General features: G+C 37.3%; 2 protein-coding genes across 6 annotated transcripts in view; one reads left to right on the forward strand and one right to left on the reverse strand.

The window, feature by feature from the left end:
• The window catches only part of GLMN (glomulin, FKBP associated protein), a 38,864-nt gene extending 32,007 nt beyond the window's left edge, over nt 1–6,857 (reverse strand). For 3 of the 4 annotated variants that reach the window (XM_053591415.1, XM_053591413.1, XM_053591416.1), the window contains exons 1-3: nt 5,963–6,091; nt 5,166–5,291; nt 1,555–1,674 (exon numbers count right to left, since the gene is read on the reverse strand). In XM_053591415.1, coding sequence (XP_053447390.1) covers nt 1,555–1,674; nt 5,166–5,291; nt 5,963–6,001 — 285 coding nt within the window. In that variant the 5' untranslated portion in view covers nt 6,002–6,091. Of the gene's footprint in view, nt 1–1,554; nt 1,675–5,165; nt 5,292–5,962; nt 6,092–6,734 lie in introns of those variants that run through there. The other variant, XM_053591414.1, reaches the window with a different exon arrangement.
• Nucleotides 6,858–21,204, forward strand: part of RPAP2 (RNA polymerase II associated protein 2) — a 78,502-nt gene continuing 64,155 nt past the window's right edge. Inside the window, exons 1-6 of one of the 2 annotated variants that reach the window (XM_053591412.1) lie at nt 6,858–7,020; nt 8,029–8,074; nt 11,908–12,022; nt 13,897–13,995; nt 14,189–14,254; nt 17,010–17,098. In XM_053591412.1, coding sequence (XP_053447387.1) covers nt 6,948–7,020; nt 8,029–8,074; nt 11,908–12,022; nt 13,897–13,995; nt 14,189–14,254; nt 17,010–17,098 — 488 coding nt within the window. In that variant the 5' untranslated portion in view covers nt 6,858–6,947. The remainder of the gene's footprint in view (nt 7,021–8,028; nt 8,075–11,907; nt 12,023–13,896; nt 13,996–14,188; nt 14,255–17,009; nt 17,099–21,204) is intronic. The other variant, XM_053591411.1, reaches the window with a different exon arrangement.

Below are 21,204 nucleotides of genomic sequence, written 5' to 3' on the forward strand. Positions count from 1 at the left end.
AGGAGCAAGAAATCAAAGGAGACATAAATTCTTGGCTGAAGGGGAAATTAGGGAAGTATGGACGGGGAACTACCTCATCACCAGAGCTCAGATTTCCTTTGCGTATCGCCTGTCTGCTCTGAAGGCTGCCTTAAGAGAGGCCCGGGGCTTTCAGCAGCGGGGAACTTTCATACTAATGCTGCAAGGGTATTTAGACTAGTCCAGAGTCTCTTATACTTCCTGAACAGATGAAACTTTGATCGCTTTCTGACTGGCCGTATTTTATCAGCTTGCCCACAAAGGTCCTCAATAACTCATCTAGATATGAGTTTCTCTATATAAGAAAGTTTATATTTGCACTGATCCTAGTAGTTTCCTTTTTTTTTTTCAAGTAGTTTCTTCAACTGTACTTTTCCTCAGAATTTATCTTTCTTAGTCATCATCTACTGACTTTTATCACGAACAGCCAAGGGTCTCTTTCTAAGGTTATCAGTCACGACTGATCTGTGTTCTAGTCCCTATTCCTAATTCCATTGTTGTTGCTTGTATTTTAGGTATTTGTTTTCTTTTCTTTTTTTATTTTTTTGAGACACAGTCTCACTCTTGTCACCCTGGGCAGAGTATCATGGCATCATCACAGTTCACAACTCAAACTCCTGGGTTTAAGAGATCCTCATGCCTCAGCCTCCTGAGTAGCTAGAACTACAAGTGCCTGCCACATCATCCAGCTACTTTTTCTATTTTTAGTAGAGATGTGGATCTCACTCTTGCTCAGGCTGGTCTTAAACTCTTGAGATCAAGTAATCTGGCTGCCTCAGCCTCCCACAGTGCTGGGATTACAGGCCTGACCTGGCCAGGTTTTTCATCTTCTTTTAGGGACCATGCCACAGAGGGAAAAGCACTTGAGATTTTACTGCTTCCAGTGTTGCCAAAATGTCAGTATGGCCTTGAACTACCCCTCTAAATATTGAATTCCATACCTATACAATAAGGCGACTTGTTAAAATACAGCTTCCCAATCTCTCCCTAGGGATTCTGAATCACTGGATCTGATATGAGGTTAGATAATTCCTATATCCAGAAAAGTTGAGAAATGCTGAAATGGAATTTCGCATCTAATCATTAAGAGTCTCCAGGCCAGGCACAGGGGCTCATGCCTGTAATCCCAGCACTCTGGGAGGAAGAGGTAGATGGATTGCTTGAGCTTGGGAGTTCAAGACCAACCTGAGCAAGAGTGAGACCCTGTCTCTAAAAAAAATAGCCGGGCATTGTGGCTGGTGCCTGTAGGTCCAGCTACTTGGATATTTTGGCAAGAGGATCACTTGAGCCCAAGAGTTTGAGGTTGCTATGAGCTATGACGCCACAGCACTCTACTGGGGGCAAGAAAGTAAGACTGTCTCAAAAAAAAAAAAAAAAAGATTCTCCAAAGAGGTCCCTTCTGTATGTATTTTCAGGATCTAAAAGCTTTCTTAGCAAACATTAAACAAACATTAAAGGGAATTATAAAATACTGCTATGTAAAAAAAATACTGCTATGTATGTCATGCCAAAAAGGACATAAATTTGTTAACTTACCTTCACTAATAAATCAAGCATCAAAAAATAAACTTTTCTCTCATCATCTTTTTTATCATTCCTTAAAAGACAGCGAACAATAGGACCAACCAGATTCCAGCCCATATGCTTGACGATAACCTGAAAAACATTTTCAGCATAAGGCGAACACTGCCACCTACAGGCCTCTCAGTGTGCTTTCCTCACTGGAGGGCTCAGAATTTTCTCTGAAATAGGCAAGATGAAGTAAATGAGGCCTATGACATTTCACAGGGACTTTCTAGGGTTGGCTGCTAACAGATATCAACATTTAAAAACAGCTTTTAATACTTTCACTGATGAAAGACAAAAGGATCTTTATTTTTATCCAATAAAATGGTCCTTCCCAGGATTTAAATATTTCCACTATTGCCAACAAGAGTTAATTTGCTTAATTTGAGCAAGTGCTTAACTTCCACAGAGAATTTTACTCCCCTGATTGATAAAGAAATCTAGTTAATGTTAATGTGTTTTTGAAGTTCCTTGAAGACTCTCTAAATATATTATAACTATTGTAATTTATATGAAGAGGGCGGATGAAACTTTATTATTTTTTCTCCCATACAAGATGCTTCTATTTTTGAAGATATTTCAGAACGCTTACCATTCAAGTAAAAGTTTATCTTTGTAATTTATAATTCACATTCATTATCAAAACCACAGATGTTCAAAATTATCAACAATATACTTATCGAACCTTGTACTTCATAACATCAGTATTTACCAAGCATAGGCTACATAATATTCCAGGTGCTAGAAATAAACCAAGGAACCCATTAGATAACTTCTCTATTTTATAGACTTCACATTCTAGGCTCATTCCTACAAGAGGATCTAGGAAGAAAACACAATGTTGCGTATAACACCCCACCCTAACCCTTGTCTTCTAAGGTAATAAAGGTAGAATTTGGGCATTGCCTGTGGCTCAAAGGGGTAGGGCGCCAGCCACATATGCCAGAGGTGGTGGTTTCAAACCCAGCCCCGGCCAAAAACTGCAAAAAAAAAAGTAGAACACAGGGTACAGCAGTCCCCCTATCCAAAGGGGACACATTCCAAGACCCCCAGTGGGTCCCTAAATCCATAAATAGTCCTAAACCCTATATACACTATGCTTGTTTTGTACATACGCACCTATGGTTAAGTTTAACTTAGAAATTAAGAGATTAACAACAATAACAAGAAAATAGAACAATTATAAAAATATACTATAATAAAAGTTATGTAATGTGGTCTCTTTCTCTCCCAAAGAATAATAAATCTTGATCAATCTCAATAGTGTCACCTGGCAAGAAAATTAAATTAGTCAGTTTTAAACATTGTCTTATCAATATCTGAACCTTTGCATTTAGCCAACCACACATTACTAAGGTGAGTCTTTAAGCTATTAAGACTAAGCCTCACTATGCTTACGTCTGTCCCATTAGCTATTTAGAAGCATGTTAAAAATAAAACACTCAGGCCAGAGATGCCTGAAGAGCAATTTGGATATTCCTCCCTTCTTCCCTCGCCCACACTGATGCAGTGCTAACCTCCATCTCCTCAGCAGGCCTGCTGCTGCTTCTCTCTCTGCACCTTAAATTCCTTAAGAGTAGATACCAGGCCTCCCCTTTTCTGCCCCTTTTCTATGAACTCAGGCAAATTCTCCTCCCCCCACAATGCTTTAATTACCTAACCTTTAATACTCATGCACAAATCTACACCTTCATTTCCTGTATCTACACTAAACTAAAATCCTTACTGTCCGATTGCTTACTGCCTCTTCAACATTTCTATGAGACAACTCACTTCTCTTCTTTCAGGAAATTTCTCCTCTACTTAGGTTGCCTTTTTCTGTTCAGGATATCATAGATTATCCTTCCAGAGGCTAGAAACCCAGTCATCTTTGACACCTCACCCTTTCTCACTCACAATCAATCCCCTCTCTTCTACTCTAAAGCCTCCTTACAAGTGCTAAATGTTAACCAAAGATACAGCAGAAACCAGGCTTCAAAACCAGGCTTCACAGGTCTGACTTGTGGATGTCACACGAAGGCCAAGTTACTGTGGGATAAGTCATTTAACAGTCATTTGACTGTTTCCTTTCTATAGAATGAATCTAATAGTAAATTAAATGGAAGTTTTAAGTGATTTGCGTGTATTACTTAGTCTCGCTAGAATCTCAATGTCATGTGGGATGTCCCACTTGACACTGAGATTCTAGCGAGACTAAATAATACACATAAATCACTTAAGATAGCACCTGGCACATAGCAAACACTCAAAAAGTGTTAGTCTTATTAATTTTGGTATTATTTGCCAAAAGATAATTACTCTTAAAGGTTATCCTCTCGAGAATGCAATTAGAAAAAAATCAAGAAAAGTTACAAAAAAAAAAAAATCATAACATTTGCTGTAGCTTGGGCTACAAAGTCATGAAAAAAAGTTTCAAAACCAAAATTAAATATCTTAATTTTTTTCAATAAAAACTCAAAAAGGGCCAGGCGTGGTGGCTCACGCCTGTAATCCCAGCACTGTGGGAGGCTGAGGAGGGAGAATCGCTTGAGCTCAGGAGTTCGAGACTCGCCTGAGCGACAGTGAGACCCCGACTCATGAAAAAAATGGAAAAACCCAGCCGGGCGCCATGGCGAGCACCTGTAATCCCAGCAGCTTCCGGAGGCTGAGGCAGGGGGTGCCCGCAGCCAGAGTCTGAGGTTGTGGTGAGCTACCACGCCAACTGCACTCTGCTCAGGGGCATAGGGTGGGACCCTATCTCAACAACAACAACAAAAAAACTCAAAAAGGATAAGCCATATGAACTACTAAGAGATTCTATAACTATGTATGATTAAAAAGCTTTAGGAATCCCCCAAATCCAAGCAAGATGCCCTGGATAAAAAAAGAGACTAGCATGACTATATTGTGACATCAACAAAGAAAACTTCTATATAAATAAATAGCACTATACATGAAAAAGGAGCATGATCTTAGATAGAAAATGGTCCTCTTTATACTCAGAAGAAGGGGAATATAAAGATAAAATTTGGACTGGGACACAGTGTTACCAAGCACTAGGAAAAAGTTATTCCCATTCACAAGATCCCTTCCCATTGTGGCAAATGATGATTTCTCAGACTATTATAAGTGCATTATACTGACTAGTAAAAACATGCAGCCCTCCCCCATTCTGATTTTATAAACATAAAATATTATACTTCAAATTTTGTTTTCAATACACATTTGGCTGGAGGAGGAGGATGGGCTGATCACCAAAAATGATTATCTAGCCTGCCTGGTATTTTTATTTTGCAAGATTAATGAATGACTCAAATGCCACTTTTTCATTTCCCAAACCAGAAGTAATCCTGTTCCTCCTAAAGCCCTTTACTTCAATGACAACAGTTATTTCATTCTCCCTTATGGTTAGCTGTTACATGTTTATGTCTTCCATCAGAATATAAGCACCTTCAAGTACATGAATATTCCTAATTCCTTTTATGTTTCCCACACTTTCCTACTGTGAAAATTTAAGTTGATTCTAAATGTTTGATAGATAAATGAATGGATGAATAATAGCAACATGTGATATTCTCTTCTCAAGCAAAGACTGTACTTACCTTATTCTTCTCATTTTGCAGAATTTCTAATAGTTGCTCTATATACCCTTCCTCTATGCATCTTTGGCCAGCTAACTGAAATAGGCCAAAATCATCTTCTTTAAAGTTTTGCTCTCCTAGGATTTGCTGAAAACAAAACAAAACAAACAAAAAACAAACATGTATGCAAATAAAAATTTGATACAATGACTTCTTAATTTATTTACTCTCTCTGAAAAAAGGAAATCTGTTTAAATTCTAGATAGGCTGAATATGGTGGCTCATGCTTATAATTCCAGCGTTCTGGGAGACGGAGGCAGGAGGATCCCTTGAGATCAGGAGTTCAAGACCAGCCTGACCAAGAATGAGACCCTGTCTCTATTAAAAATAGAAAAATGAGCCTGCTTTGTGGTGGGTGCCTGTAGTCCCAGCTCCTCAGGAGGCTGAGGCAGGAGGATCCCTTGAACCCAAGAGTTTGAGGTTGCTGTGACCCAGGCTGACACCACCGCACCCTAGCCTCTCAAAAAAAAAAAAAGATTACCCCAATAAATACTTTAATAAATGATCCTGAAACTCAGAGTACCAAATAAATCCGCAAAAAAGATCAGTATTAAAATTAAAAAGGTTATTTAGGCAAGTATGTCACCTGGAGAAATTATCCAATCTGCATCCTTGGCCTCAGGCTATTTACAAATCAAAAAAAGCAGGGATAAAAAAAATAGTTTGAGTGACCATAAATTTAATTAAAAATAATCTGTGCCTGTTCCATATTTTGAAAGGCACTCAATTTTACAAAAGAAAAAAAAAAAACTACTTACACATCTCCTTATTATGGATTGAAGTTCCTCCACAGCCATTCCTAGTTGTTTTTCCTAGTTTCGATGCTGAAAAGTACTAACATAAAACAGTTAACAGTAATACTAAACACATAACTCATACATTATGGTACGTTTTTATAGATTATCTTTTCCCCCCATTTCATCTTTTAAAGTTTTCTAGCAGCGTAGTCCTAAAAGCTATCTTGGAGCGGATGGGGGAGGCCTCCTAAAGCACTCTCAAGGGGCGAGGAAAATGCGAACTAAAAAAGCTTTTAAAAGGCAAAGTATTTCTTTTCTGAAAAAAATTTCCAAAAAGTGGGCTTGAAATCAAAGTTCTAATCAATAGGGATTTTTTTTATTCTTTAAAGTGCCACTTGACAAAAATTGGGATGCAACACAAGTCAACCAAAGGAGCTGAAGGTGCAGATGCACTCCACCCTCTCTCTCCAGGGTAGCAGTCCCCGAAGTAATCAATCCAGGGACTATGACTGGGAGACAAGGCAATCAATCGGCGGCCCGCAGGAGGACACCAATCCGCTCCTGCAGTTCATCTTTCCTTCCCGCAGGAAGGCTCGGCCCCAAGCCCCCCCGCAGCGGCGGGGGTCACCCCGTTCCTCAAGGCAGCGCGTTCAAAGGAGGGTAACACCCCAGCTCGAGTGTGGACGGCATGCAAAGGGAGCCATTTCTCTGGATTCCTGCTTATCTAGGCGATCGAGTCCCTCCAGCTCGCGGGGCCTAGTCAGCCCGTGGCCCCGAGTCCTCCACAGCTCACCACTAAACGGAGTCCCCCTGCAGCCCGGACCTCTTCGCGAGTCCACTTATCAGCCAGATCTGCAACCCCACTCAGCCGCTACCACCTCGGCCGCGCAGGCCGCGCTCCTGGCCCCGCCCCGCCCGGCTGGCCCCGCCCCGCGTTGCGCGTGAGGAGGCGGAGCTTCTAGTGGGGGGAGGCCGGGGCGGGTCCTAGAACTGACCGCGGGCCCGGATGGCTGACAGGGCCGTGTCGCGCTCCGCTGGCCGCAAGGCCCGGGCGTCCCGCTCCTCCCGAAACGCCGCAGGTAGGAACAGGGCATTTTTCCTTTTGGGAAAACTTTGGGGCCCTGAGGGCTGGGCTCAGACCCAGGCTCCTAGGGCGCTCCCGACACGCTACTCTAGGGGAAGGGACCTCTCTGAATAGACACGGCCGAGAGCTTCCCACCGCCGTCCTCACACCTTCTGGGAAGGATCTCCCGGCGGCTCCTGCCCCTTTACACAGATATTAACAGATTTTCAGAGAGAAAGGACGGCGTGCTGGGAGCCCAGAGCTGGGCCCCAGGGTGGGCAAGTGACCAGGGCAGCGTCAGCAGGCAGAGTGCAGCTGCCCTGAACCCAGCTCCGGTCTCAGATTGCTCTGCTGCCTGGTTCAGTGAGGCTGGGATCCTTGTCTTCCGTCGGGAGCGAACATTTGGGGAATGGAGAGAGATTTCTCCTAAAAGTACCCAGATCTCAGATTTTCAGGAGTGCTTCACTAAGTAACTGTGATAATGAGAAAATTCAATCCCCAAAGAGATACATTTAAAGAGTTATCAATTAACAAAAACAAACTGAATGCCCTTCTTAATTTCTTTTTAATTTACACTCAGGATTGGAAATAAATGTGTAGAAAAGAAGAAAAGAATGGTCTATGGTCTGTTATTTAGGCAGGAATTTATCCTGTACCTAATGTGTTTGTGTAAACATGACCTAATCAGGGGGTTGCTTCTGAGAAATGCTTCTGTAGGTGATTTTGTTGTGTGACCATCACAGAGTGTACTTGCACAAGCCTAGATGCTGTACCCTGCTACACACTAAGGCTATATGGCATAGCCTTTTGCTCCTAAGCTACAAACATGTACTGTATGTTGCTGTATTGAATACTGTAGGCAATTGGAACACAATGGTCTTTCTGTATCTAAGCATATCTGAACATAGAAAAGGTATGGTAAAAACAGTGTCATAATCTTACAGGATGACTGACTGTCTATATGCAGTCTATCCCTTAGGAAAATGTCATTGTGTGGGACATCATTTTTTTTTTTTAACTATAGGTACTAAACAGACAAGTGCTTTGAAACCAGAAGATGCTTCTAAAAGGTATGAGAACTACTTGGACAACTGCATTTCTTTCTCTGTCTCATCATTTAAACCATTCTTAAAACAATCGTGTTTACTTTTTTTAGAGAAAATTATTATGAATGGAAAAGGGAAGATCTGGGAAACACTACTACAGATTCTCACATAAGACTGTTAACTCCTGCTACTTCAGGCTTTAAGAAAACCAAACTAGGCTGCTAGTGGAGGTTATGAGTGTGGCTATAAAGGTGTCTGTGGGAAGAAACATTCCTGAAATAACCAGATACTCCTTTTTCACCACTTTAGGTACATTCTTATTTTACTGTTCTTTATTGTCTTTCTGGACAATACCAGAGACTCACTGTCCAAGTTTCTCCTTCTTACCCCCCATTTTTTTCTGTTCTTTGTTATATCAAATCTAGATTCTTATCAAAAAGCTGTCTGAGCAAGGGAAGGTGGCTCATGCCTTTAATAACAGCACTTGGGGAGGCTAAAGGAAGAGGCTCGAGGCAAGGAGTTTGAGCTCAACCTAGAAAACACAGACTCCATCCCTATGAAACATTAAAAATGTAGCTGGATGTGGTAACATGCATTTGTAGTCGCAGCTACAGAAAGGCCGAGATGGGAAGATTGCTTAGCCAGGTGTGGTGACACACATCTGTCGTCCCAGGTATAGGGAGGCTATAGGTGTTTAAGTTTAGGTGTGCAAGGTTGCAGTAAACTGTGATGATGCCACTGCACTCCAGCCTGGGCAACAGAGCAACAGGATAATCTCATGTCACAAAAAGTTTCTAGAATAGAAGTAGTCTATGAAGGGGATTAAAAAATACAGGGTGTGCATAAAGTTCGTGTGCAATTTAAAATATTAAACTATAACATTATTTTTTATAATATGGTCATACCTAGTAGGCCTTGGTGAAAATTTTAGATTTTGTAAGTGCAAATAGGAAAACTTTAATGGAGCAATGAGATTTAAGTTTTTACATATTAGAAATGGTGATCATCTAGGAATGGAGAAACTGAACAGATTTGAGATGTGTTTTAGAGAAACACATCTGCTCCATGTGGAGCAGCATGATTATACTGATTTGGCTGTAGGAAATACTGCAAAATATTTTAAAATGTTAAAATACTTTTAGAAAAGACTGGAAAATAGTTTAAAATGTTAAACTATTTTAAATTGCACACAAACTTTATGGACATCTTGTATATAGCTATGAATTTTCACTTTGTCAGGATTCATCATATTGACTTTGGTCTTAATTTGTTCATTCTGTCAAAAATTATTTAAATGAGTGAGTATAAAATATTCCAGACCTGTGTTAGGTCCTGAGGATATGGTGTTGAATGGAATAAACCCAGTTCTTGTCTAGTATAATAGAGAAATAATCATTAATACAAATAACTATGTACTTATCAATATAAATTGTGTTAAGTGCTATTAAAGAAAAGACTGTGATGTTAGAAACAGCTGTAACAGAAGGCTTAGTTTTGGGGATGGCAAGGAGGTTGGTTGTGAGTTTTCAGGAAAAGAAAGACTTCTTTGAGGAAGTAATAAGGTGAGTCCTGAGGACTGGGTAGATGTTTAGCAGATAAAGAATTGTAAGGAGAGATCTCCCACCAGAGGAGACAGTATGTGTAAGGCCCGTGAGATAAGAAAAAGCTTGCCCAGTTCAAAAAAAGAGATGCCTAAGGGAGTGTGTAGCATTCTGAGCAAAGAAAGAAAGGGACATGGGAAAAGGTTAGAGGGGCAGAATTCTGTTCGTACAGTGATATCTAGTAGGTCTTGGTGGAAATTTTAGATTTTGTAAGTGCAAATAGGAAAACTTTAATGGAGCGATGAGATTTAAGTTTTTAAACATTGGAAATGGTGATCATCCAGGAATGGAGAAACTGAACAGATTTCAGATGTGTTTTAGAGAATATTTCCCCGTGGAGCAGCATGATTATACTGACTTGGCTTTAGGAAAGACTGCAAGAATAATTTAGTTAATACTGATGATGATGATAATTGGGACTCATCTCAGCAGTGTTCTGACCACAAACCTACAATAGATAACCTGAAATTTATTTTGAACTTATCACCCAGAATGGTGAAATAATTAAAAATTCCTAGGGATCTTTGTGTTTTTTTTTTTTCCCCTGATAAAAAGAAAAAAAATCCACAGGGAGCCAGTCATGCACCCATCTGTAGTCCGAGCCATTTGGGAGGCTGAGAAAGAAGGGTAGCTTTAGGCTGGGAGTTCAGAGCCATCCTGGGCAACGTAACAGGACCCTATTTAAAAAAAAAAAAAAATCCATGGAGGATAGGTAACCAGTTGTTGAGGTTTACTCATCCTCTGTAAATTTATTCTAACTAAAAAATACTTCTATATTCAATCCAGTTGAATACTATTAAGACAGGCCAGCCATAGCAGCTCACACCTGTAATTCCAGAGCTTTGGGAGACTGAGGAGGAGGATTGTTTGAGGACAGGAGTTTGAGACAGCCTGGGCAACTTCGTAAGAACCTGTCTCTACAAAAAATAAATATTAGCCAGGAGAGGTGGTGTGCACCACTAGTCCCAGCTACTCAGGAGGCAGAGGTAGGAGAATTGTTTGAGCTCAGAAGTTCGAGGTTACAATGGGCTATGATTGTGCCAGTGCACTCCAGGCTGGGTGAAAGAGCAAGACCCTGCCTCTTTAAAAAACAAACAAAAAAAAAAAACCCACAGACATTGAAGAGATGAAGAGATTTTCTTTTCTTTCTTCCTTTCTTTTCTTTTTTCTTTTTGAGACAGTCTCACTATGTCGCCTTTGGTAGAGTGCTGTGGTGTCACAGCTCACAGCAACCACAAACTCTTGGGCTTAAGTGATTCTCTTGCCTCAGCCTCCTGAGTAGCTGGGACTACAGGTGCCCGGCACAACGCTCAGCTATTTTTCTGTTGCAGTTGTCATTGTTGTTTAGCTGGCTCAGGTTGGGTTCAAACTTACCAGCTTGGGTGAATGTGGCTGGCACCGTAACCACTGTGCTATGGGCATTGAGCCGAGATGAAGAGATTTTCAAAAATATAAAACAATTGCACTCTTCTCACTAATTTTTCATTTAAAAATATTAATGTGTAATGGGTTAATTAATAAATGAATTAATGCTTTAAAATTTTCTCTGTTTTAATCATAATGTGATAAATACTGACAGATATAATCTACATAAGTGAAATTTCTAATTTCTCTTTAGTATTGCATTACTCTTTAGAATATAAAGGAATCATGGGCATGGCGGCTCACTCCTGTAATCCTAGCACTCTGAGAGGCTAAGGCGGGAAGATCACTTGAGCTCAAGAGTTTGAGACAAACCTGAGCAAGAGTGAGACCCCATCTCTACTAAAAATAGAAAAAGTAGCTGGGCATCATGGCAGGCACCTATATCCCAGCTACTTGGGAGGCTGAGCCAGAGGATCACTTGGTACTTGACACAAATTTTTATTTATAAGAATGACCAAAGTCATCTTTTTTCTCTAATCTATACTTATTTCTGGCCTCTTATCAAAGGAAAAGCCTCCCTGTTTAGGTACACCTGGGTGTGATAGAGTATAAACCCTAACTTGCAAAAAAATTTCATTTCTTTTCTATAGGAATCTCTAAGTGCTTCCTTGTGCTCTGAGCCCTGGAAATAATCCTGTTATGACAGATTTCTGTGTATATAGTACAGCAATTAGCATGTTTCCTTTTTTGAAAAGTATTGGATCACAAGTAATGGTATTAAAAAATACAAATCTAATATAAGTGGCAAAATACTGAGTTAAATTTATGTTGTATTTTATGAAGTATTGGTCATGATGAAGCTTATAATTAACTTTCTCATTCAAATTTTAGGAAAGCAGAACTAGAAGCAGCTGTGAGAAAGAAGATTGAGTTTGAGAGAAAAGCTCTACATATAGTTGAACAGCTTTTAGAAGAGAATATTACAGAAGACTTCCTAATGGAGTGTGTACGTGTTGAAACACTATTAGTTTCATAGTATAACATCTTTTAATCTGTATAACAAATTTATTTGCATTATTAAAATCTTTGAATGTGTTCTCAGTGAGTGGATATAGGTAACATGCTATATAATTTGCACATTTTAAAATAATAATCATGCATCCCTTGATAATGACCTTAAAATGAGCTAATGAAAAGTAACAAGTACACAGCAAGGTGACTGTAGTTATAATGTATATTTCAAAATTATTCTGAAATGAACCATGTGGCTAATATTAAAAAAAATTATTAAAAGAGTGGGTTTTAAATGCTCTCGCTACAAAGAAAGTAGGTGAAGCAATGGATAATGTTAATTGGCCTGATTTGTTCTTCTTTAATAATGTAATGAAACATCGCATTGTACCCTATAAATACACTTATCAATCAAAAATAAAAAGGAAAAAAGAAAAATAAGTATATTTTACCCCTTAGTTGTCATTCTTCTAACCAGAAGAATGCTGCTAATACTTGATTTTCCTCATTTTGTACCAGTGATTACAATGTTTTCTGTATTTTATGTTGTACTATTTAAATTAACAGAAGATTATTGTTTTCGATAGTGTAATCTCATTAACTTTCATATTTTAAAAATCTGAAATATAGACCATTTATTATTTAACATAAAACAAGAGAATTATAATCTGTATTAAATCTTTTATTTTTAGACAGCTTTATTACATTAAAATTTTGAATGGAGATTTCTTTTATATTCTCATAATCCTTAAGAGAGAAAATTGAAACTCAGAGCTTCTGTTGCAAAAATAATTCTTAGTATGGTTCAGAGATTTTTCTAATCAGGAATATTAACAGGATAGTATTTAAAATGACAGTAACAGCATTAGAATCTACATATATATGGTGATACCAAAGAATACAAAACAAACCAAATATACTTCATTTGAAACAAAAAACTTATATCTCTCAATAAAAAATATTTCACTCCTATAAAAACAGAAAAACTTGTTCAAAAAGATCTCATAGTTATGAAACAAGAATTGAGATTATTTGAACATATAGACATCAAAGGGAAATACTTGGTATCAGCTTATAACCAGCTCCTCACCTGTACTCATTCTATATATATATTTTTTAGAAATAGGAAGATTTTGCCCAAAATTTATTTAGTCACAATGACACCTTTAAAATACTTTGCTTTTTAAGATTGTGCTTTTAAAAAATAGGCAGAATTATATTTTATTACTTTATGTGGTTTAATTTATTTTTCCAATAATACTTTTTAAAAAATAAAGGATTCTTTCATCGTTTAGCTTTGTATAGTAATCCTACCACTTCTTTTGCCTTAGAATATTTCATAAACTGTGTAATCTACAAAGATGTGCAGTCAACTATGACAGAAATTTTTGTTTTATTTTTAGTCATTTTATTTTTAGTAATAACATTTTTTGAATGCTTACTATATGTTGAGCGCTTCAAACTGGGAATTATTGTTTTTTTGTGGGGTTTTTTTTTTTTTTGAGACAGAGTCTTACTATGTTGCCCTCAGTAGAGTGCTATGGCATCACAGCTCACAGTAACCTCAGACTCTTGGACTTAAGCAATTCTCTTGCCTTAGCTTCCCAAGTAGCTGGGACTACAGGCGCCCTCAACAACACCTGACTATTTTTTTGTTGTAGTTGTCATTGTTGTTGGCAGGCCTAGGTGGGGTTCGAACCCACCAACTCCGGTGTATGTGGCTGGCGCCCTAGCTTCTGAATTACAGGTGCCGAGCCTAGGACTTAGTGTTAATCCTGTGCTTTCAGATGAGATAGATGAGGCTTAGATTGCTGATAAATTAACTTTTCCATTAATCTGGGAGGAAATGCCCCTCTCATTTCCTCACAGGGGAAGTTCATCACACCTGCTCACTACAACGATGTCGTGGATGAACGTTCCATTGTCAAACTCTGTGGATATCCTTTATGTCAGAAGAGACTGGGAATTGTAAGTGATCCTTTTCTAAAATATAGGCTTTTATTTATTTTATTTAGCAAAATGCCTTGTAGTAAGATAAAAAATGAAACCTGAGGTCATTAACTAATGACATGGTTGCCCAAAGATGGGATGTGGATGTCTTAATCAAATAAAGTTGCTTGTTCCTTGGATTCTTTAGTAAACTGAACTTTCTCTTCTTTAGGTACCAAAACAGAAATATAAAATTTCCACAAAAACCAATAAAGTCTATGATATTACTGAAAGAAAGGTAAGTTTAAAGGCTATTTTTATTATGGCAGTAAATTTTTAATGATACTAAATAGGATTCTAAGAGTAACTATTTAAAATCTTACCTGTTAGAAAATAACCATGCCCCCATGATCATATCAATGTACACAGCTATGATTTAATAAAAAAATAAAATAAAATAAAGAAAATAGCCATGCTAAAAGTTTGGTTTTATTTGTAAATATTTCATTCAAAATATTTAAAAAGTTCTTTGCTTAACCTTTAGTTAGGATTTAAATGTTCAAAAATTAAAAGTGCATATTGACACAAATCTAGGTAAGTAAATTATAAAACAGATAAGGGAGCCAGTAACAGACGCACCACATGACAATGTAGATCAGTGGCAAAAAGGATAGATTTTTTTGGTAAATTGTACTGGCACAATTATTTATCCGACGGAAGAAAATGCAAATTGACCCCTATCTCAGTCTACATACAAAGAACAATTTTAGGTGAAGACTTAAATGTAAAATATAAACTCTTTTGAAGACAATATGGGGCAATGTAAACTTGGGTAGAGAGACTTTCTTAAGAGAAAATTAGAGCCTATAGAGGAAAAACTGGGTAAAGTGCTGTCATGTCATAGCTCACAGCAACCTACAACTCTTGGGCTCAAGCGATCCTTTTGCCTCGGTTTTTCTATTTTTAGTAGAGACAGGGTCTCGCTTTTTTTGCTCAGGCTGGTCTCAAATTGGGAGCTCAAGCAATCCACCCATCTCGGCCTCCCAGAGTGCTGGGATTACAGGTGCGAATCACCACCACACAGCCAAATATTTCTTCATTAAAATGTAAAACTTCTGTTCATTAGAAGTTTCTAAAAAAAAAAAAATGAAAAGGTAAGCTACAAATCAGAAGTTATATTCTCTACATGTAACTGACCTCTGATTCATACCCAGAATATATAATTGATAAAAAAAGACTAACAGAAAAATTTTACAGGACGGCACCTGTGGCTCAGTGAGTAGGGCGCCGGCCCCATATACCGAGGATGGCGGGTTCAAACCTGGCCCCAGCCGAACTGCAACAAAAAATAGCCAGGCGTTGTGGTGGGCACCTGTAGTCCCAGCTACTCAGGAAGCTGAGGCAAGAGAATTGCCTAAGCCCAGGAGTTGGAGGTTGCTCTGAGCTGTGTGAAGCCACAGCACTCTACCCTGTCTCTAGAAAAAAAAAACAGAAAAAATTTTACACAAGGAATTCAAATGGCTAATAAGTACATGAAAAGATGATGTTACAGTAATGAGATTAGGTAGCAAATAAAAACACATTAAGTTACACTGTTTTCACAGCCCCCCAAGTAGCAAATTTATAAGAATCTGACAATATTAGGAGTTCATCGTAGTGCTGGTCAGAGTAAAAGTTGGTACCACCTTTTTGAGAAACGTTTTGGCATTTATGTTGTGGTCAACTTTGCGCATTCTTTATAACTGACCATATCTACTCCTTGGTATAAAGAAGTTCTTACCCATATACACCAGTACATGTGTATAAGAATACCCATAGCTGGATAAACAAAATGTGCTATATACATCAATAATGTATATTATTATACATGGAATGTTATTTAGCCTTAAAAAGGGAAGGAAATTTTGACGTTTGCTACAAGATGAGTGAACCTGGAAGACATTGTGCTAAGTGAAATAAGCCAGCACAAAAAGATAAACATTGTCTGATTCCACTTCCATGAGGTACCTAAAATAGTCAAATTCATAGAGAAAGAAAGTAAAATCTAAGGTAGTTAGTATTGGGGGGGGGGTTACCATTTAATGAGTATTGTTTGTAAGTTATAAAAAGTTATAAAGATGAGTGGTGGTGATGTTTACATAACTGTGAAGGTACTAATACCACTGAATTGTATGCTTAAAATGGTTAAGATGATAACTTTTATGTAATGTGTATTTCACCACACTTTTTAAAAAATTATTAATTGTAAAAAAATGTTTATAGTAACATTGTAGTGGTAACAAGAAAATTAGAAACAATTCATTTGTCTGTAATGAGTAATGTATAAATACTAACACAATAGAATAATTCACAGTGAAAACAAATAAGCTACATGAATGAATCTTAAAAAAACAAATAAGTACATGAATGAATCTTAAAAAAATAATGTAATTCTGGGCAGTGCCTGTGGCTCAGAGGAGTAGGGCCCTGGCCCCATATACCGGAGGTGGTGGGTTCAAATCCAGCCCCGGCCAAAAAAAGAAAAAAAAACCACACACACACAAAAAAATAAATAAATAATGTAATTTTGAGCAAAAGAAAACCAAGAATATATAATAGTATTACTCTGGATAAAGTTTAAAAATAGGCAAAACTAGCTGATATGTTTTATAAGGATATGTATATAGGTGGTAAAATAAAAAAAAGCTAGTGAATGATTATACCAAATATATGACAGGGGATAACTTTGGGGAGAGTGGAGGGTGATGCAGTTGGGGAGGGGCACACAGGCCTTCAAGGGTACTGTGCCTGATTTCTTATCTTGAGTGGGAGATTAGTGGGTTTTCATTAATTACATAAACTACACAATTTATGTTTTATATACTCTTCTACATAGAGCTTGTTTCATAATAAGTAAAAATAAATTTTAAAATGTTTTTTTCAATCATGTAAATCAAAATAACAAGATATGAGATTTAAAAAAACTAAAGAAAATTCCATCAAACCAGATGTAAATAAAATCATGTGACTATCTGAAAAAAAATAATAAAATAAAATGTTTTTTTTTTTTCCAGGCTTTTTGCAGTAATTTTTGTTACCAAGCATCTAAATTTTTTGAAGCACAAATTTCCAAAACTCCAGTATGGGTTCGAGAAGAAGAGAGGTAATTTAAATCATTATGTATATACATTTGCTCATATGTGGTACATTGTAATAATTTTTTTCTGCTTTTTAAGATAGGCTGAGAGTAGGTCTAGTTTTCTGTAGAATGTTAACCATTTTACATATTTTAGTTGTGGAAAAATGGTTATAATTTAAGTATAGCTGTTAAGGACTTTACACTTAAAAGCAGAAAACACATACATAGAAATGTTACTTGTTTGCTGTTTTAGCTTCAGTCAGAAAACCTAGAACTTTAACTCTGGCTTCCTACTGTGCATTTAAGTCTATGAATCCTGATACTATAATAATCCTGGAGTAAGAATGGTAAATTTTTTAGAAGATACTGGGTCTTGGGATCCTTATAAACTCACTTTGCTATGAGGAAACTATTTACTAATTTTAAAAAATTCAGATTACTAATTCCTTTAATCAGCATAATATTTTGTAAATTTTTTTTTTCTGAGGCAGTGTCTTACTATGTCACCCCCAGTAGAGTGCTGTGGCATCATCATAGCTCAGAGCAGCCTCAAACTCTTGGGCTCAAATGATCCTCTTGTCTCACCCTCTCAAGTAGCTGGGACTACAGGCACCTGCCACAACTCCTGGCTAATTTTTCTATTATTGGTAGAAACAGGATCTCACTCTTCCTTAGGCCAATCTCCAATTCCTGAGCCCAAGCAATCCACCCTCCTCAGCCTCCCAGAGTCCTAGGATTATAGGCATGAGCCACTGCACCTAGCCAATATTTTATAAATTTAAAGAAAGCCAACTAAGTCATTTTTTTTTTCCAAAAACATTTTAGGCATTTCTGGGTTTTTGCCTTTTAGGAAATATTTAAATGCTTGCAATATTTTACTATATGTTAAAGACAAGAAGATTTATTATTGAGGGTGAAATGGCATAATAATGTCACAAAGGTAACAAAAATTATTGGTAAGGTAATTAAACATTGTTCAGAAATTCCAAACAAAGGCCTAATGAGATAATGTATCAAATAATTCATGTTTAAAAAAGAGTAACAACAGAAGGCAGTATTATTTGTAAGATAGTAAGGATCTGTGCCAAATAAATGTAATGACTTAAAGATAATGAGATGCAGGTTAACTAAAGATCTTTGCCTCAAAAACCCAAAAAATCCCTGCAAAAACCATCTTATCTAATGCACAAGGTGATATGACACTACCTTTATTCAACTAACATCAGTTGTACCGATGACAGTACCTTAGATGGCAGGCACCTGACCTGGCAGTCCAATCCAGTGTGATTAAGAATATGTAAAACACGCTTGGTGCCCATAGGTCAGTGGTTAGGGCACCGGCCACATACACTGGGGCTGGCAGGTTTGAGCCTGCCAAACAACAATGACAACAACAACAACAAAATAGCCGGAATTGTGGTGGGCGCCTATAGTCCCAGCTACTTGGAAGGGTGAGGCAAGAGAATTGCTTAAGTGCAAGAGTTTGAGGTTGCTGTGAGCTGTGATGTCACAGCACTCTACCGAGGGTGACACAATAAGGCTCTGTCTCAAAAAAAAAATGTATATATATGTATATGTATATGTTTCTCTCTCTAAAACATATCACCTTTGGCCTTTGTTAATTGAATTAAACACAGTGATTAAATTGTTCATCATTTCACTACCAGCCTGTCAGCTTTCTTGCTTTGATGATAAGAGATTATAGCATTGTCCAAGGAGACTGGGAAGCTAAGAGTACCTTTTTACTTACCATGCTCTTTTTCTCCTTTTTCAGTAATTCCCCAGAGCTTCCCATTGCCTCTTCAGCCCTCTGACGGCAACATATTCATTCTCCACTATCACCAGTGTTTTCCTAGGTTATCCTTAACTTTGCTTCCAAAGAAATTTTCTCTACAACTTAAATCTAATGCTCTGTGCTATCCTCATATCTACTCAACTGCTTCAAAACTATTTACCAAACCATCTTTCCTGCCATCTCTACTTTCTTCATACATAGTCATTGATATTCCCTTAGCTAACTTAAGTTTAGAGTTCTTCCCTCTAACCTTTTTGTAAAATCTTGTCCTCTTGTCAGAATGCCTACTTTTTATCAAAACTTGAAGCCCCGTCACTTTATATTTGTGGTTCTCAAAGTTCTATTTCATCTATACATCTTTCCCTATCTCACTAACAAAGAAAGATTAAAATGGACTTTGTTTCTCTAATCTAAACTAATCAAAACTTAATTTACATTCAGAGTGTGCAGAGTGTGTTACATGGCAGGCTACACACACACAGGTATAAAATCCAACCTGTGATTTTAATAGTCATTGGGGTGATAGAAGAAATAAATACATCAGTGAATCAATTTTGTATTTACTTTAATGGGGATGTGTAATGTTTCTTTAATTTCTAAATGGTTACAGACAGGGATCATGCTAGTATTATTTAATCCACTAGAGGTCACTGTTTTTTCAGAGTGATTTTTCTTTGATGTGTACAAAGGGTCAGAATTTTAGAATTTGGTATTTTAAAAAGTATGCCTAGTTATTGTACATTTAAGCTCTATAGAAATGTGGTATTTTAAAGAAAGCCTGTTCATATATGTTGTGGGGTACAACATTCAGAACCAATCATTTTGGCGGGGGGGCGGGGGGGGCGGGGGGGAGGCAGGCTCTCCCTCTGTTGCCTGGGCTAGAGTGCAGTGGTGTGATCATAGCTTACTGAAGCCTCAAACTTCTGGGCTCAAATGGTCCACCTGCCCCACCCTCCTGAGTAGCTGGGACTACAGACCTGTATACCCATGCCTGGCTAACTCAACCTCTTTGGAAAGGGAGAAAATGGCTTCTTCATAATGACAGCATTTAGTATTTAATGCAGCCATATTTTTATTAGCATACAGTAAGTCAGCTAAATAAGCAATAAACTGCATTATATAGTAATTTTAATAATAATTTAAAATAAGAATAAATTTTAAAATCCAGTCAAAGAATTAGATATCTTATTGAAATGACTTTGAAAGTTTTTGACCATTATAATAAATTTTTCATTATGAGTCAGTACATGCATATAACTGACACAAAAGTTTTATGAAACAAGTTTATCCTAACTGTATGAAAGCCTCTGGTATTTTCTGGTATTCACTGTGTTGCTTTTTTAAAATGCTGGCAGCTGCCCACTTAATTGGTCCTGATTGCAGTTTGAAGAGCATGGTTTTGTTGGCTGTAGCTCAGGTTTTTAGATATTTTACTATAGGAAAGTCACTTCTCAACGTTAGATCTCAGCTTCCTCATTTGTAAAAGGAGAAAACTGCATTTAACCTCTTAATTCTCTTTGGTTCTAATGTTTTACTCTTCTAAGTCAATTGTGTCTTTGGTTATTGCTACTGTAGTGAAAATTTCTTGAATAAGGAAATGACGTTTTTATAAAAAATGAAAATGAAAATTATCAGCATAAGTGTAAAGAAATAATGCCTTGTAGGAAAGGCTGCCTCATTTAAGAATTTAGAATAGAGTTACTGACTTTAATAATTTGAACTCTTAAGATGAATGTGGATAAAGGATTGGATCAAAGTTTTTAAATTTTAAAACAACCGACATTGTTTTAGAGTTATGTCCTGAATAATTTGAACTTGACATCTTTGAACTTGACTATGATCTTAACAAATATGGAAATAGAATATTGACTATTACCCAATTTTATCTTTCTTACATTATTGTGAAAGCTAGTATAGGCATGTCTCAGAGATACTGCAGGTTTGCTCCCAGAACACTGTTTAATAAAGTAAGTTTCACAATAAAGTGAGTCACATGAATTTTTTTGTTTCTCAGTGTGTACAAAATTTATGTTCACATAGTACTGTGGGCTGTTAAGTAAGTGGAATTATATCTAAAAGAACCAAAGTATATACCTTAACTAAAAAATACTTTGTTGCTAAAAAATGCTAACAATAATCTGAACCTTCAGTGAATTGTAATCTTTTTGCTGTTAGAGATTCTTCTCTCAGTTTTGATGGCTGCTGACTGATCAGGTTGGTGGTTGCTAAAGGTCAGGGGGGCTGTGGCAATTTCTTGAAGTAAGACAGCAATGAAATTTGCTGCACTGATCGACTCTTCCTTTTGTGAAAGATTTCTCTGTAGCATATAGTGCTA

This window comes from Nycticebus coucang, chromosome 5 (assembly GCF_027406575.1).
Source record: "Nycticebus coucang isolate mNycCou1 chromosome 5, mNycCou1.pri, whole genome shotgun sequence".
NCBI lineage: Eukaryota > Metazoa > Chordata > Mammalia > Primates > Lorisidae > Nycticebus > Nycticebus coucang.